The sequence below is a fragment of the Cydia fagiglandana genome, chromosome Z (genome assembly GCF_963556715.1).
Source record: "Cydia fagiglandana chromosome Z, ilCydFagi1.1, whole genome shotgun sequence".
NCBI classification, from domain to species: domain Eukaryota; kingdom Metazoa; phylum Arthropoda; class Insecta; order Lepidoptera; family Tortricidae; genus Cydia; species Cydia fagiglandana.
Genome location: NC_085959.1, coordinates 7,247,334 through 7,265,055, shown reverse-complemented (window position 1 = coordinate 7,265,055; position 17,722 = coordinate 7,247,334). Strand labels below are relative to the sequence as shown.

The 17,722-nt window shown below is 40.8% G+C and overlaps 1 protein-coding gene across 1 annotated transcript in view; it reads right to left on the bottom strand.

Annotated features, from left to right (window-relative positions):
• Positions 1-17,722, bottom strand: part of LOC134679277 (titin homolog) — a 96,871-nt gene that overhangs the window by 4,464 nt on the left and 74,685 nt on the right. Inside the window, exons 25-35 of the mRNA XM_063538172.1 lie at positions 13,752-13,845; positions 12,832-13,450; positions 11,734-11,900; positions 10,858-11,067; positions 9,829-10,049; positions 8,242-8,309; positions 7,216-7,348; positions 3,991-4,159; positions 3,064-3,103; positions 2,487-2,619; positions 84-240 (exon numbers count right to left, since the gene is read on the bottom strand). Of these exons, the coding sequence (XP_063394242.1) occupies positions 84-240; positions 2,487-2,619; positions 3,064-3,103; positions 3,991-4,159; positions 7,216-7,348; positions 8,242-8,309; positions 9,829-10,049; positions 10,858-11,067; positions 11,734-11,900; positions 12,832-13,450; positions 13,752-13,845 (2,011 nt within the window). The remainder of the gene's footprint in view (positions 1-83; positions 241-2,486; positions 2,620-3,063; positions 3,104-3,990; positions 4,160-7,215; positions 7,349-8,241; positions 8,310-9,828; positions 10,050-10,857; positions 11,068-11,733; positions 11,901-12,831; positions 13,451-13,751; positions 13,846-17,722) is intronic.

Sequence of the window (17,722 nt, the reverse complement as noted above, 5' to 3'; positions counted from 1 at the left end):
CCTCGCAAGTGTATGTGCCTTCGTCATCCGCCGTTACTTGTTTGATCTCTCTCTCGTTGTATGATAGATAGTTAGATACTCACGGTACACGACTAGACAAGCGCTGGTAGAGGCCTTGCCAAGGTTATTATAGGCCTCGCAAGTGTAAGTGCCTTCGTCATCCGCCGTTACTTGTTTGATCTTCAGTCTGGCGGCGCCGGATTCGAACGTGCACTCCAGGTAGGGGCAGTCGCGGATCAACTGCACAAACATAGAATTAGATTAAAATGTGTCGTTCCACGACAAACGACAAAATGTACCTTATGGCGGCTGGCGTTTACGTCGCATAGCGCCGCAATAATATTGGAGCGACGTTAATAATAGCGTAAGCGCAAACTGCCATACGGTACCTTTACCTGTGGGACGTCACAAATATGTAGTATTTATTTATGAAAACTAATGAAATCTCGGAGTAATTAACAATGGAGCCGCCATTAACAGGCATTCCCCTGTGTCGAAAATAGGCGGCCAATGGTCAACCATATGTATGGACTGACGTTTATCTGACATGACGTACCTATACATTTGATGTGCCCCTCCCCCGCAAAAAACGGGAGACTATTTTGTACCGAAAATTTTAGACATGGCGTCTCCGTTGTTAATTACTCCGAGAATGAAATAAACAATAAAAAAAAACATAATAAAACTTAAGTTCCTACTAAATACTTAGTTGTGGGCGGTGCAAAATCAGGTGGTATTGATGATAAAATTAGGTTCTTTTAATAACACAAAACAAGGACAAAGGATTAGGTACAAACTAACAATCTTAACTGTCCATCGGTGGACCTTATGCCTTTTGTAATAAGGTTTAAAAACTGTCAGCTAACTATGTGGGCGATGGCAATGCTACGTTCCACTCCAATAAATAATGTCATGAAATTAGTCAGGGCCACTTGCACCATTCACTAACCCGGGGTTAACCGGTTAAACCTGGAGTTACCATGGTTAACAGTACAAGTTGACACTTGGTTAACAGTTTGACCGTTTAACCCCGGGTGGTGCAAGTGGTGGTAACATGACCGGTATTGACATTTTATTTGACTAAGCGCCACTCAACAGGTTAAACCGTTAACCCAGTGTCAAATTATACTGGTAGGTATTGTAACTCCAGGTTTAACCGGTTAACCCCGGACAGGCGTGGCTCACTTCGCGATTTCGTCGCTTTACTACAGGTAGCTAAAAGTACATCCGTTCCACCCCAATTTTGGGGAAAGCCATTAGCCGCACGTGGCGCTGTCGCCACCTAGCGGCCATATCTGTCCTGGCCGCCTAGCCAAGGTTACAATCGCTATCGCTTCGACACCGAAAAGCATTATGTATCTCTATCACTCTTCCACATTAGTGTGACAGTGACAGTTGCGTTTCGATCGCTACGGAGCGTTTGCGATTGGCATCTTGGCTACGCGGCCTTGGCATCGTAACAGACGCGTTTTGTTAGAGAGTAAGTCTTCTGTACCTAGTACTATTATTTATTCTGTGCCCCGGGTTAGTGGAATGGTGCAAGTGGCAGTAAGTATACATAACGTACCTACGCACGCTCATTATTGTGATATGTAAGCTGCTTGTATCGACGCTGTCTCATGGCCAAAAAGAATCCTGTCTGCCTTTACAATGACCTTTTAACTTTCACAGGACATCATAACAATAGTGTGGAGGGTAGAGGCACGATGACATTTATTTTTCTTTCTAATTGTATTGACATTTCACATTACTGTCATTAGAAAGTCACGCCCTCGTCTAGTTCCCATCCCGTGGAATGTCCCAGAAATTCAGGGTGTACGATAATGTACGAAACAAACAACGAGGTGATTTTAATTAATAAACAAGGTGAACATTGGTTTGCGAGGTCCTTTGTTAATATAAAAACCGGCCGAGTGCGAGTCGGACACGCGCGGGAAGGGTTCCGTACCATTATGCAAAAAACGACTAAAAAACACGTTCGTTGTATAAGAACGCCGTTTAGTATTTGTTATTATTAGCGGCAATATCTGTGAAAATATCAATTGCTAAGCTATCACGGTTCATGAGATACAGGCTGGTGACAGACGTCAGGCTCATGATGCCCGCTAACTCGACACTCAAACTCAACAGCGTCACCATCGTAGCTCAACAGATGTCGAGTAACTCACCTCAGCGTAGTGGTACCATCTGATGTCAGGCTCAGGATGCCCGCTGACTCGACACTCAAACTCAACAGCGTCACCATCATAGCTCAACAGACGTTGAGTAACTCACCTCAGCGTAGTGGTACCATCTGATGTCAGGCTCAGGATGCCCGCTGACTCGACACTCAAACTCAACAGCGTCACCATCGTAGCTCAACAGACGTTGAGTAACTCACCTCAGCGTAGTGGTACCATCTGATGTCAGGCTCAGGATGCCCGCTAACTCGACACTCAAACTCAACAGCGTCACCATCATAGCTCAACAGACGTTGAGTAACTCACCTCAGCGTAGTGGTACCATCTGATGTCAGGCTCAGGATGCCCGCTAACTCGACACTCAAACTCAACAGCGTCACCATCGTAGCTCAACAAATCGTTGAGGTTCCGCTCGAAACGGGGTATGACGTCCACACGGCTGCAAAATAAAGCTTATTAAGCAGTCGTTCTTAAGCCGCGCAAAATGTTTCAATTGACCCTTTAAATGGCACATTTAGACAATATTATATGATAAATAATATTGTCCGATAACCTCCTTATAACATCTATTTTATGTTATTTTTTCTTACGCAAAATTTAATGGACTTTAAAGAGGCGGTGAAGCTTAAACCGTGTAGTTTTTAATCTTGACCGTTAAAGAGTTAAAATATTCCCATTATCCTCTTAATATGCTAATTTGTACAAATCTATTACGACTTCATATGCGTGGTAAAATATATAAGCTCTGATTCAAGTGTATTTTTCAACTATATTCATGAAAAACAGTTTATATTAAGTTTGAAACACAATTAAATCCCCTAATTGGATTACACCAGAAAATATTACACATGGTTAAATATTATTTACTTTAGGTTCCACTCACCCATATCTGACATTGTGAGAATCGTCCCCTGACGTGAGATCTGAAAACAAGACGGTAATTAATTAATAATGATTTCCTCACACTTGCCCTAAAAATACCTTATATCATGAAGGTGTATTAAGGGACAAAGGTTATCCTATATTGCTCCCCCGGGAGTTATAGATTGTGAAAAAAAGCTATAATTCTCTAGGCAGCTATACCTAACTTTTTTTTAATGTCACTAATTCATACGAACCATGTAGGTTATAAGTAAAATACTTTCTTTAATGTAAGGAGTTTTACTTTTAAAATACCGACGTTTATTTATTATTTAATATTTTTGTTTATGCCTAAAATATTTAATTTGATTAATTTAATAGCCGTTTGAAATATTTTTTCACAAAATGTTCAATCATGGCTGAATGTGAAGGTCTGTGCCTCCGATACTTAAATAATACAATTAGAGATGCAACGGTATCCGGCCAAACAACTATGTTTGGCCGGATACCGGATATTCGGCTTAACCATCAGCCGAATATCCGGTATCCGGCCGCCGGATATTCGGCCAGCGGAACTATACCTACATTTTGGTTTTACAGGTGCGCATTCTGCAGGTTTGACCTGTTTCCTTCTAGGTTCGAAATGAGTGCGCGTACAAGTCAATGGAATTATTAAATTGTTTTAAAATAATGATTTATTACAACAATTTAATAATTCCACGGATACCGGATAGTAACATTGCTTGATTCCGTACTTAATCAAGTACGATTATGACCGTATCTGTTTCTTAAATCCAATTTGTTTACTCCGGAATCAAGCAATGTTACTATCCGGTATCCGGCCGGATAGTAGGTCACTATCCGGTATTCGGCGGATAGTAAAATAATGGCCGGATAGGCCGGATACCGGATGGTAACCGGATATCCGGTGCATCTCTAAATACAATACCTTTAGCCAAGATTTGCAGAGAAATAATAGCCTTAGCTTCCCCGTGGACGTTCCTAGCGACGACAGAGTACGCGCCAGTGTAATCTAGTTTGGCGTGAGGAATCTCGAATCTGTACTCTGGGCCGGCGCCTACTCGTTTGAAGTGGCTCGCGTCGCGGTAGTAATCGGGCTGGAAAATAAATAAATAAATAATAAATATAAATAAATATTGGTGGACGTCTTACACAGATCAACCTAGCCCCAAACTAAGCAAAGCTTCTACTATGGGTGCTAGGCGACGATAAACATACTTATATAGATAAATACATACTTATATACATAGAAAACACCCATGACTCAGGAACAAATATTAGTGTTTATCACACAAATAAATGCCCTTACTGGGATTCGAACCCAGGACCATCGAAAAGAAATGAAATATGTATTAGTGAATGTGTAGTGTTCAATAATACGAAGCATTGGTATTATATTATTATGAAGCGCTGGTGGCCTAGCGGTGAGACCGTGCAACTTGCAATCTGGAGGTCGCGGGTTCAAACCCCGGTTCGTACCAATGAGTTTTTCGGAACTTATGTACGAAATATCATTTGATATTTACCAGTCGCTTTTCGGTGAAGGAAAACATCGTGAGGAAACCGGACTAATCCCAATAAGGCCTAATTTACCCTCTGGGTTGGAAGGTCAGATGGCAGTCGCTTTCGTAAAAACTAGTGCCTACGTCAAATCATGGGATTAGTTGTCAAGCGGACCCCAGGCTCTCATGAGCCGTGGTGAAATGCCGGGATAACGCGAGGAAGAAGAGGTATTATATTATTACAATATTCGCTAAAAGGTACATTATTTTGGCAATATGTATTTGCTAAATATATTATTTTCTTGTTTACATCCGTGACATTCAATGACGACTATGACTTTCAACGTTTTCAACGTCTGTTTCTCAAAGAGTCTAAATTTTCTATGAAAAGGGACCTTATAGTCGATGGCGCTTACACTGCACAGCGGTGCGCGGCATAGTTGACCGAAGCGAAGCGAAGGTCTACGTTTTGACTCGGGCATTTTGCTTTCGTATGTCCGGATGTTCTCCTCTACAGGTCGCAATTCTTAACCGATTCTCGTGAAATTTTGTGACCGAATTTTATGACTAAATAAAATTTTTTTGTCAATCCGGTTTTTGGAATTTTTTAAAAATGGCGGAGTCGTGATACCTGGCGCCTAAACAAATAGTCGTATCGATATCATAAGCCTATTTTCTTTTTGAAACATGTTTACAGAGTTAATAGCAAAAAATGCAGAAAAAAATTATCGCTGGTTTAGGCGGTATTTAGATATTTAATTTTAACTAATTTTAATTTGAGAAGGAGTAGCTAAATTTCGTCAACCCATCTAAGAACTATTTGGCTCAGTTTGTAAACGTTCGCTTTTTCTGTTTGCACAGAGGGTCTGGGTTCGATCCCCAGTAATTGTATGCTGGGATATTATAACTTTTTGTATTTTTTTACACATAAATTTCGTATTGTTTTTCTTTAATTTACTATACACCGTGTTTTTATTGAATTCCGTTAACTTCGGGGTATAGTTAAGTACGTTTATAAGAACTAAATGGCATAGTTAATTTTCAAAAAAAAAATTTTTTTTTGTTTTCTTTTTTGTTTTTTTTTTTTGTTTAAAAAGTAATTAAATGTAGCATATAGCGTTGTTGTAACACGGGCATTACATTTAACTCAACCAAACAATTGAAATCTGTAACATATCAATGTCATTTCGTACATCAATCGACCGAGATTGTACTTAAGTTTAGTAGCAAATGTATGAACTCATTCTAAACACTAATCAATATGTAAGCCGGCCCTAAGGCAAGTGTACACGCTTGTAGAGGCCTTATAGTAAAAAAATAAATTATGGATTATATCCGAAATGGACTTAATTAGAACATCGGTGTCTTTGAGAAAGTTACTTGATTTAAGCTCAGGAATGCACCCTTGAAATTAACGGAAATAAAAAAAAACACGGTGTATTTAAAGCTCTTAGCACCATGTTATTTCAAGCTCTGCTCGCGAGGTCTACAGCTCAGATTAAATGTCCAAAAATTCAGAAAATTTGTATCGCTGGTTTTGGCGGTATTTAGATATTTCGTTTTTACTTGAGAATGAGTAGCTAAATTTCGTCAGCTTTAGTAAGAACTATCATGGCGCATTTTGCAAACGTTCGCTTTTTTTGTTTGCATCGGGAGGTCCCTGGTTCCATCCCCAGTAATCGTATGCTGCTACACAAACCAAACGCGCACGAAGCTTCTCAGTTGCAGTTTACAGGCTAATTAAAAGGTAATGTTGGTTCCCTAACATAAGTAGAGTTAGACCAAGAAAAGTCTGCAGAGATTTTGACACTGGCACAAATAACATTGGCACTGCGTGTGCTGTCAAAATCTCTGCAGACTTTTCTTGGTCTAACTCTATCCACTTTTCTATACAATTAGTATGGCGACGTGGATACTTAAGTTGGGGCACCGACCGTACACTGACATCGGAATGATATTTTTATCATGTTATTTAGTAGTCATCGTGCGTCTCGCTTGCGCCAATACATGTACGGACAAGAACCAGCGAAATGCACGATAACTAAATGACATCAGTTAGACGTCATTCTGATATCAGTGTACGTTTGAATTGGCCTGTTAGCCAAAAATTGTTTCGTATGTCCATCTGTTCTACTCTACTGGTCGCATTTCTAAACCAATTCCCGAATTTTGTAAGAAGGTTCGATAGTTAAGGTTTTAATTGTCAAATTAGATTCTCTAAATTCTTCTAAACAACGAAGCCATACATTTACTCAGTTTTAAGCTCAGCTCGCGAGGTCTACAGCTCACAGAGCCACTAGTATTTATATCGGAGCATCGTTAATAATGGCGTAAGCGCCATCGACAATAAGGTCCCTTTTCATAGAAAATATCACAAATGAGTACCACTAAAATTTTTCAACATGGCGAAGGCCAAATAGAGTCTGTGCGGAAAGAAAAGCAATCACATCAGACACCGACTCTAAAATCTTGTGAAGGTAAAACTGTTGTTATGACTCCTCTACACGATGGGCCAGCGTCGGCCACTTCAAGGGACCGCGTAGAATGAGATAGCAATATCACTTGCTCCCTCTAACGCATAAATGCGTCCCTTGGAGTGGCCGGCGCCGGCCCATCGTGTAGAGGAGCCATAAAACTGTTGTTAACTGTACCTTGAGGAAGTCTCGCAGCCAGTAGACGTCCGGTTTGGGGTCACCAGTGACCTCGCACTCTATGATGACGGTGTCGCCCTCATAGGCCTCGCTGGACCTCGGCTTCCGGATGAACATGGGCTCTTTGGAATACCTGTAGGTACACAAAGAAATTAATAGGGAAGTTTCCTCTACTTAAAATAAATTATTTCACACCGTGCTCTAAAATAAAGGATGGGATTGAGGAAAACATAGATTACAGCTATTTTTTTATAATTTCTAAAAAGAAATATAAAAAACCGGGCAAGTGCGAGTCGGACTCGCGCACGAAGGGTTCCGTACCATAATGCAAATTAAAACCAAAAAAAAAAACAAATAAAACGGTCACCCATCCAAGTACTGACCACTCCCGACGTTGCTTAACTTTGGTCAAAAATCACGTTTGTTGTATGGGAGCCCCATTTAAATCTTTATTATTCTGTTTTTAGTATTTGTTGTTATAGCGGCAACAGAAATACATCATCTGTGAAAATTTCAACTGTCTAGCTATCACGGTTCGTGAGATACAGCCTGGTGACAGACGGACGGACGGAACGGACGGACGGACGGACGGACAGCGAAGTCTTAGTAATAGGGTCCCGTTTTACCCTTTTGGATACGGAACCCTAAAAAGTAAGCGTGTTGACCGTGACGTCATTATACTCGTTTTCATATAAATTCCATATTAGCAATTCGTTTTGACAGTTTCTGAAAAAGAAGCTGATTTGACTAGTCTACGAGTATTTCCGTAACGTTTATCCCATTACCAAAGAAAAAGATGGGCAAAGTTATGTTAAAGGGCAAAGTTTTGTACTTTTACGATATACCGTTTGTTCGGGAAGGCTAGAATTGATAAATGTGACGTCCCACGGCTAAAGGTACCTTATGGCAGTTGGCGTTTACGCTATTATTAACGCCGCTCCAATATTATTGCGGCGCTATGCGACGTAAGCGCCAGCCGCCATAAGGTACCTTTTGTCGTGGAACGACACACATGTAGGTACTTACGGAACGTCAGGACCAACGAGTGTCGGCGGTGCCCTCTTCTCAACCACTGGTCCCTCTATGACCTCCACCTTTACAAAAGGAAACATATTTTAAAAGCTTTAGGGCCATTTGCACCATCACACTAACCCGGGGTTAACCAATTAAGCCTGGAGTTACCATGGTTACCAGTAATATTTGACACTGGGTTATCGGTTTAACTGGTTAACCCCGGGTTAGTGGGATGGCGCAAGTGGTGCTAATACATACTAATATTATAAAGGCGAAAGTGTGTCTGTCTGTCTGTTACCACTTCACGCTTAAGCCGCTGAACCGATTTAGTTGAAATTTGGTATAGAGATAGTTTGAGTCCCGGGCTAAAGCTACTACAGTCGCCATCAGATATATCGGAGCGGCCAAGGTTCTCACAAATATCTGAACACGTCTCTATTGTCAAAGCGTTAGAGCGCGTGTTCAGATATTGTGAACACCTTGGCCGCTCCGATATATTTGATGGCGACTGTACATACAAATACAAATAGCCGGAGAGCTAGCCACGGAAATAGGTATATAAGCAATTTATACAGCAATGAAACCCCTCTAGTTAGTGTGCCATTATACTACCATTATTAATTAATCCGGGCGCCTGGCAGCTGTTCAGCGGTGGGTGTGACAGTGGTTGGGCAACAAAGGGATTGTAAAATCAATTGAAGGTGTGCAATCTATAGAGCTCTTTGGTGTGATATAATAGCTAATTATGTATTTAATTCAAATATAGCAATGCCAGGCGTTTTATTTGGGGGAAAAGTAGTGCCAGGTGACGAAATCACACAAACCACTTGAGCGCCTGCATGAAAACCACGAGTAAATTGAATCTGACTCACAATTGCTTAACGCATAGTCGTATGTCTTATCAGTAGCACAGAAGAAATAATAGTACTACCGTAAAGAAAGGACACTTCCTACATACCCGAAGTTTGACAGCGATTCAGGGTCGACTCATGCTATTCCTTTCTAATATATAGCACTATCCCTTTCGGCTATTTAGGGTTGTTAAAATTCAAGTGATTATCTTATCTGTGGTCGTGCACGCACAAGGAAGTCAAGTGGTGCCAACCCTAATAATTGCTCGGAGCAATGCTGAGCCGAACGGAGCCGAGTTCGACCGAAGCCAGGAGTGTCTCCCCACTGTCTGTAGCTAGTTCTCCGGCTTTTAAGAGTAGGTATTTGCCCTGTGACGATTTTACAGGTAATAAATTTTACATGCCGGCCTTTTCCACATTTTATGGCTCCTCTACACGATGGGCCAACGCCGGCCACTCCAAGGGACGCATTTATGCGTTAGAGGGAGCAAGTGATATTGCTATCTCATTCTACCGCATGGCTGCGTCCCTTAGAGTGGCCGGCGTTGGCCCATCGTGTAGAGGAGCCCATTACACTGTAATATTTATATTATTTGTGAAGTTCTCAATCAAAAGGCACCACATTGTCGCTTGCCATAAGGTCGCTTTGACAGGTTATTCGTATAAAGATACAAGCAAATTTCGTCTGAACCGTAAGCGACTGGTACCTTTTGGATAGAGAACGTCACATTTGTCCGTATAAACTCACCTTCCCAGATGTGGACGCACTCCCAACCTCGTTGGCCGCTGTGCACGTGTATACCCCCGCGTCCCGCGCCGTCACAGACGCCAGAGCCAGCTCTATCTGTCCGTCCCTGTCTAGCGTCATGACCGCCCGGCGGGAGGGACGGAGACGGATGCCGTCCCGGTACCAGGTCACACCGACTGATGGATACGCTTCTACTACGGCTGTTATTCGCAGTTCATCACCTGAGATGATAATATGTAGTTATTTATTTTACAAGGGGGCAAAGTTGTTTAACCGTTCGTGCTAATATCGGGTATCAATATAGCAAGCGAAAGATCCCAAAATTGAACCAAGAGCGTAATGATTGGTTCGAAAAATGGAATCTTGAGCGTTGCGAGGGTTTCAAAGCACGAGGGTTAAACAAAAAGTTTCACCACACCAACCGGAAGCAAATACATAAAACCTATTAAATGTAAAATATCAAACAAGATCAAACCAAATCAAATCCAAATGAATGTTATTAAATATTTATCATCCAAAATCATCATTTAAAAGTCAATTCTACCATCAAACATGAGAATACAACTCAAAATTTACATTTGATTACTTTGCCTCACATGTGAATAAAATGCAACTTTGCTAAGTATCAGTTTTTGAAGTGCAAAGTAAGCCTTTCCGAGCTGGTGTGGTGAAAAGGATTAAGTTCAGGTTCCTCTCCGAAGGCACTTTACTGAGCACTGAGCGGACGGCCGTGCGTGCCGGGATCGCGGATATCTGCTTTGTTTATTAGTTAGTTACAACAAAACAAAAGTAATCGAGGTTTTTGAAGCAATTTTCATGTTTTAAAAATAGTTAGAATTTATTTTTATGAAGCGTTTTTCAAGAACGCACTACTGCTTAAACGTAACTAAGAACCTAACGTAGATATATATGTACTTTCTTATTTGAATTTTGTCTCTATAGGCTGAGATTTGAATCCACGATTTTTGACCACCACCAGATACATGAGCGCACCTTATTAGTCTTGGTTCTTTTTTCTTGTTCATTTACCTTCTCGGAGCCTATAAAGCGGCTCCAAGCCGCAGCACAGCTCAGGCGCCACGTACGCACGGATCCCCTTATCGACCACGAGACTGCACCGACACGACACCGCACCGCTCGAGTTCCGTGCCGTGCACGAGTACACGCCGCCGTCCTCTAGCGTGCACGGCGCGATTTCTAGTGTGTGGAATAGCTCGTCTTTGAAGTGCGTATGGCGATCTGTGGAGAAAAGAGAACTTTATAATATGATGCTATTTATGGGACTAAAGGGGCCTTTACACTTATTAACCAACTGACTGCCACGCCTATGGTAAGCTGCGCAAGCGCGAATGCAGAAATATTGATTTTGGGTTGTAGCCGCGCGCGTCAGTTGACTTATTTACTGTCGTTAACTCTTTATACACCTCCTCGCCGTCCTTACACCAGGTGACGCTCGGCGTCGGACACCCGACGACCTGACACGTGAGTCGGACCAGATACTAAGTACCGGACCAGACACGGAGCCAATACTTACTGTCTTTGTACACCTCCTCGCCGTCCTTACACCAGGTGACGCTCGGCATCGGACACCCGACGACCTGACACGTGAGTCGGACCGGATACTAAGTACCGGACCAGACACGGAGCCAATACTTACTGTCTTTGAACACCTCCTCGCCGTCCTTATACCAGGTGACGCTCGGCGTCGGACACCCGACGACCTGACACGTGAGTCGGACCGGATACTAAGTACCGGACCAGACACGGAGCCAATACTTACTGTCTTTATACACACCTCCTCGCCGTCCTTATACCAGGTGACGCCCGGCGTCGGACACCCGACGACCTGACACGTGAGTCGAACCGGATACTAAGTACCGGACCAGACACGGAGCCAATACTTACTGTCTTTGAACACCTCCTCGCCGTCCTTATACCAGGTGACGCTCGGCGTCGGACACCCGACGACCTGACACGTGAGTCGGACCGGATACGTCGTCTGCACGCGCCGGTCACGGAGCCGCATCGTGAACTGGGGAGGATAGTCGCCGGCCACGTCGGAAGAGCGTTCTCTGAAATAGAGAGGTCACCAGGTCAGTTACAATATAATACAATACAATTTTTTGCACACCTCACATAGTTTAGATACAATAAATGAACAGAAATATAAACAAAGACAATTTGATAAGGATAATATTGTGGCCCTAAACAATGGGATACATTACAATAAGTGATTAAAATGTTATTAAACTTATTAAACAATTATAAAAGATGCAGACGCGAGCCCTTTTTCAACAAAGTGACTCAGAGTTACCAAATATAGCTACTACCTATAATAAAACAAGTGACACTCATCAATTCGTATGTATACAACATCGAACTATTTTAACAAAATTTATGGGATATGAGGGAAATCCTGATGATACGTCAACATAATCGTAAAAGTTCGTTAGTATACTACATACTTCATAAAATTGTAAAACAATATTTAGATTTATCTTTTGAGTTACCTTACGTTTTTTTTATTCATTTTCATTTCAATACATTACTATTTCTTTTTTTCGTATAATAAGTAATAATAACTAGTTTCACACAAAAAAAAAAATGATCTATAGATGGTCGAGCAAATCTTGTCAGTAGAAAAAGGCGCGAAATTCAAATTTGAGACGATATCCCTTCGCGCCTACGTTTTTCTAATGTGCCGCCTTTTTCTACTGACAAGATCTGCTTGACCAACTATAAAAATCATAATATTTTATTAAATTTCTACAATTTCATGGAGCACTTTACATTATTTAAATTTAGAAAACTGTTTACCTACTGTGCATATCAGATAAATTTGTCACCTCACAATAAACTTAAACAGACTCAAATACAGCCTAGCCATGCTAGCACCTGCTGAGTCGGGATCATTTCGTGACCAGGGATTCTGTTACTTGTTGTTTTTTTTGTCACGAATAAACGTTCCCTATTCTCAATTCTATTCTCTAAATATCAACATACCTTTTCAGCTTGGCATCAGCTTCCCACAAAAGTGGATCCGTAACGACCGAGAGCCGAGCATACGAGGACGCCCGCCCGTGGTCGTTGCTGGCCTCACAGCTGTACCGGGCCTCATCCTCCTCCCGGATATCACTGATCACCAGCCTACACTCGTACCCGTTGTAGGAAGCCCTCATTCGCTCGTCTTCGATCTCCTGACCATTCCTCATCCAAACGACCTCAGGCACAGGCTTGCCTTTGACGCTACAACTCAAGTTTGCCGTCGTTCCAATGAGGACTTTCAATTGTCCTGGTAGTATGTCTACGAACTCGGGACGGTCGCCAGTCAGACCGACGCCTATAGGTGTCGAAGTTTGGACGGATTCACCCCAGCCGTAGCGGTTCCTTAAAGTCACTCTAAAGTGGTACTGTTCTCCTTGCTTTAAGTTGAACACGTCGAAGCAATTTCTTGGGGTTATTCCCAGCTCGGTCCAGCGCGCGCCTCCTTCTTTGCCAAGCAACCAGCTCTCAACTTTATAAGCAAGGACAGGGGTGGTCGTGTCCGGCTTCGGCCAGGCTAGCGACACCCAGTTGTTTCCACCGTCCACGACACTCGGCTCGCTCGGTATACGCGGCACGGCTAGAACAAATATAATTTGACCTTATGATACACTTGGTCATCTGCCAGCTATTTTTGTGCCAGTGTTATTGGTTTCCGATAGCGAATTAGGGATTAGATGCCAATTTGGCGTTGTGTTAGGTATACCTAATTAAAAATCTTAGACAGGTATCAACAGTAATATAATTAAGGTGCGTTAGAGAAGTTCAATGACGAAGTAATTTTGAAAATTGCTAATATTTACTAAGCTAAAAGCTAGGATACTTATACTTGGATTATTGAGCAAAGCAGTTACATTTTACGGTGGTCAATATACACTTACTGTCATAATTTCGACTGCCGTAAGAAATAGCGGAGTCATCCAAAGGATACGTCCAGTCTGAAATTAGGTTCTCTGATGACGCTCTCTGTCGCACCTGTAACCAACAAACGTAATTAGTAAGGTTTTAATGTATATATATATATATATAATCGAATTTGTAAAATGTAGACATTATGTTACCTTATTGCATTAACGGCACCGTTTGTAATTTTCCGCGGCATTTTGGTCGAGTTAGTTCTTTATTTTACTACGCGTGGCGCTGCACATCAAAAGTATGAAAACGTTGGGGATGCTGGGGTGTCCATCAAATCTGGAGTTCTTGAATGGTCCCGCACCGCACTGTTTCTATTCAAAAAACATTTCCTTCACAACTTAACTAGTCGGAGCCCCGCTTCGCAAGGTTCCTAATTCTGGGCGGTCTGCCCTTCAGGCATCTGAAGCTAACCCCCCATCAGCGTTTTTCATAGTTTTGATATGCTGAAGTTTGAAATGTAAGGTTCAGTTAAATATTTTTTTTAAATAAATGATTGAAACCTTTAAGTTTTTTTTGTAAACCATGGCCACCCACAACGTGGCGAAACCCACAACGTTTGACGTTGACGCTATTGAGCACACTAACAATTTGCCTTCGGCAATTTGCAACCGGCGGAACGTTTGTAAAATGCCGACGCCGTTTGTAAACGGCGTATTGTTACAAAATGCCTGCGACATATACGCTAACGTGAAAACCCGATTTTTGTGAAAACACGTTTTCTCTAGTTACTCATAGAACTAGTTTCCCTTATCGCCTCAGTAAAAAAGTTAAACTAGTTTTTGCTGATTTATACAATCATATATTTATACTAAAACGCCGTTAATACGCTGTACGCTCTATTAATAAAAATATTTATTCTTATTAGAAAAAAAACAATCGTATTTAGAATTAAATAAATAAGTAACGGGCTATTATAATTTGGCTAAAATGTGTTATTAAATCTAGTCTTTTGCTAAACACTTTAGGAGCGTTTCTTCCGGATCTTGCTAGAGTGAGTCATTCATAATATTTATCAAATTTTGTTATAAAAACGTTCCGAGTTATTTAAAACTTCATCTGTCCTCGTAATGGAGGGGCATAAACAAAAAACGGCGCATTCGGATTGTAATAACAGTTTATGAATTTGATCTGAATTGGTTATAAATATACCGGGTGTGGCCTGTAATATGAGCAAAAAATTTAACTGTAGGCTGTACTCCTCATACTGACCAATATTTGTTCAGCGACTTTTAAAAATAACTAATGGTTTGATTTTTAATACACTTTAAAGTTTATTCTAAGACGTAATGTATTGCAAATTTTGTTATGTATAAGGCATGACAAGCAACGTCAGTCACAATGATAATGGCGTGGCGATGGCGTCCATTGAAGATAATATTTATTTTGTATGAAAAATAGGGAGTCTAAATACTTCATAATTTTTAAAAGTTGTTGAACAAAAGTATCACCGTTTGAGGAGTACAATCTATGTTTTAATTATTTGCTCGTGTTACAGGCCACACTCGGTATAATAAATAAATAAATAAATATTAAATGTAAAATCCAAATTAATGTTATTAAATTTTTATCATCCAAAATCATCATTTAAAAGTCAATTCTACCAGCAAACATAAGAAAACAACTCAAAATTAGCACTTGACATTTTGACTCACATGTGAATAAAATGCAACTTTGCTATCAGTTTTTGAAGTGCAAAGTAAGCCTTTCCGAGCTGGTGTGGTGAAAATTAAATTATTTTCAGAAAATATTATTATTTGTTTTTATTTCAAGTAGAAACATACATATAAATTATAAGCAAATTAAAATATTTTCTGATAATTATTTAATTTGTTCTAATAATTATAATAGTATTGTTATGTTATCCAGATCAGATAGCTCGTACCAATGAGTTTTTCGAAACTTATGTACGAAATATCATTTGATATTTGCCAGTCGCTTTTCGGTGAAGGAAAACATCGTGAGGAAACCGGACTAATCCCAGTAAGGCCCAGTTTCCCCTCTGGGTTGGAAGGTCAGATGGCAGTCGCTTTCGTAAAAACTAGTGTCTACGTCAAATCATGGGTTTAGTTGTCAAGCGGACCCCAGGCTCCCATGAGCCGTGGCAAAATGCCGGGATAACGCGAGGAAGATGATCCAGATCAGAAAGGTTATCAATTGATAACCTGTTATTTAAAACAGAATGCACTTCCACATTATATAACCATACAGAACGCGTGAGCTGGCCAATAGTTTACATATGTCCCATCTCAGATGACCCAAACGGCAATCACTCTTATATGTACACTCTTATATACAGGGCGCGTTGAAAGGCAACAAACTGCTAACTATATCATTGTTAACGCCAAATTGTAGTTTAAATAAATTAAAATTTACACGTTTTAATTAAGGGCTGTACTATGTTTTTTATTTTTGCGAGCGCGGATCCCAAGCAAAATTTTTAATGGGTTAATGTTGGCTCGATAGAAAAAATCACGAAATCATGTCTAATTTTCATTAGGTATAGGTACAGTCAAGGAATTTAAATTCCGACCCATTTCGTACTTTGTCACAGTGACAATCAATATGAAAGCCGCTAGAGACCTCATAAGGTTGTCACTGTGACAAAGTACGAAATGGGTCGGAATTTAAATTCCTTGACTGTACATGTATTAGGCTTTGTTTATATGTGACGTTACCCATGATAAGGGACCTTATTGTCTATGGCGCTTACGCCATTTTATTGACGATGTGCGGCGTAAGCGCCGTCAACAATAAGGTCCCTTTTCATAGGTAATGTCCCATATTAGGTAGTAGATTTTCCAGTCCAATCAACCTTTAAAGAAATCGCAATATATGTAAGTACAACAGTTTTCTATACCTATTATATTATATTACATAGCAATTTATGAAGTGTCTAAATTAGGACAATTTTTTTAAGTATACTTTAATATTTTTGCCATGGAGAAAAACAAACAATAAAGCCTTTACTACATAAAACATGCTGTCGACGGTAGGTAAATATTATTTATTTACAATTTGGTACCTATTTCGACTGTAATAAAACGAAAATTTTTGATTTTTCTAGGCTAAGACCAAAACTTTGTGTGAAACACGCAATATATGAGTTCAGCTGTCAGTAGGTAGGTATATTGCATATTTTACTTTAAGACAGCCGTTAGGTACCTACGTATTCCCATAGATACGGATTAATTCATTCGCTACACCCTGTACGCCGACGCAGTTAACAGTGTTTAATTCTGTATCTGTGTTATGGACAACTCAAACTGACGAGCCCACGGTTAACGCAGAAAACAGTCAGTCTACCACCGACCATCGACCACCGACAGTCACCATCAAGGTAAATAATATCGCATTAAATTCTACTTCTGAACTACAACAAGACTAAGAGGTCTGTAGACAAAACTACTTAACAAAAGAAGAAAGTGGAGATGAAAACTAATAAAATACTTGTCACTCTCCTGATATTATACACCGTTTGCGGATCACGTAGCTACCCGACAGCAAGAAAGCGATTGGGCAGAAAAAGCAACCGTATCTTGCTTTCTTACGGCCATAATATTAAACCAGCCCTCCCAGAGAACCTGGCTAACGCTCCGGTAGTTAGGCAGTTGGGTCCTGCTGCTGAGAGACTACTACCTGCCTTCGGAGGTCCGTTGACACAAAAGACACACGCGATTTATCGTAGACATCTGTCGTTAAAACAAAAAAATTATACTACTGGCATTGGGAATGGACCGGCTTTTACCTATGAAAACTCCAAAGGTAAAACAGCCCAACTTAGGATAGAATCTTCGCCGAATAGCAGCTATCCTTCATCAGATAATGAGGCATTACACCCTTCAAACGATCAAGAAACCCAAAAACCCCAATCGCGATCTGTCAGAGAGGAGTCTTCGCAAATGAATGCCAGCTATCCCCTGACTGGTATGATTGAACA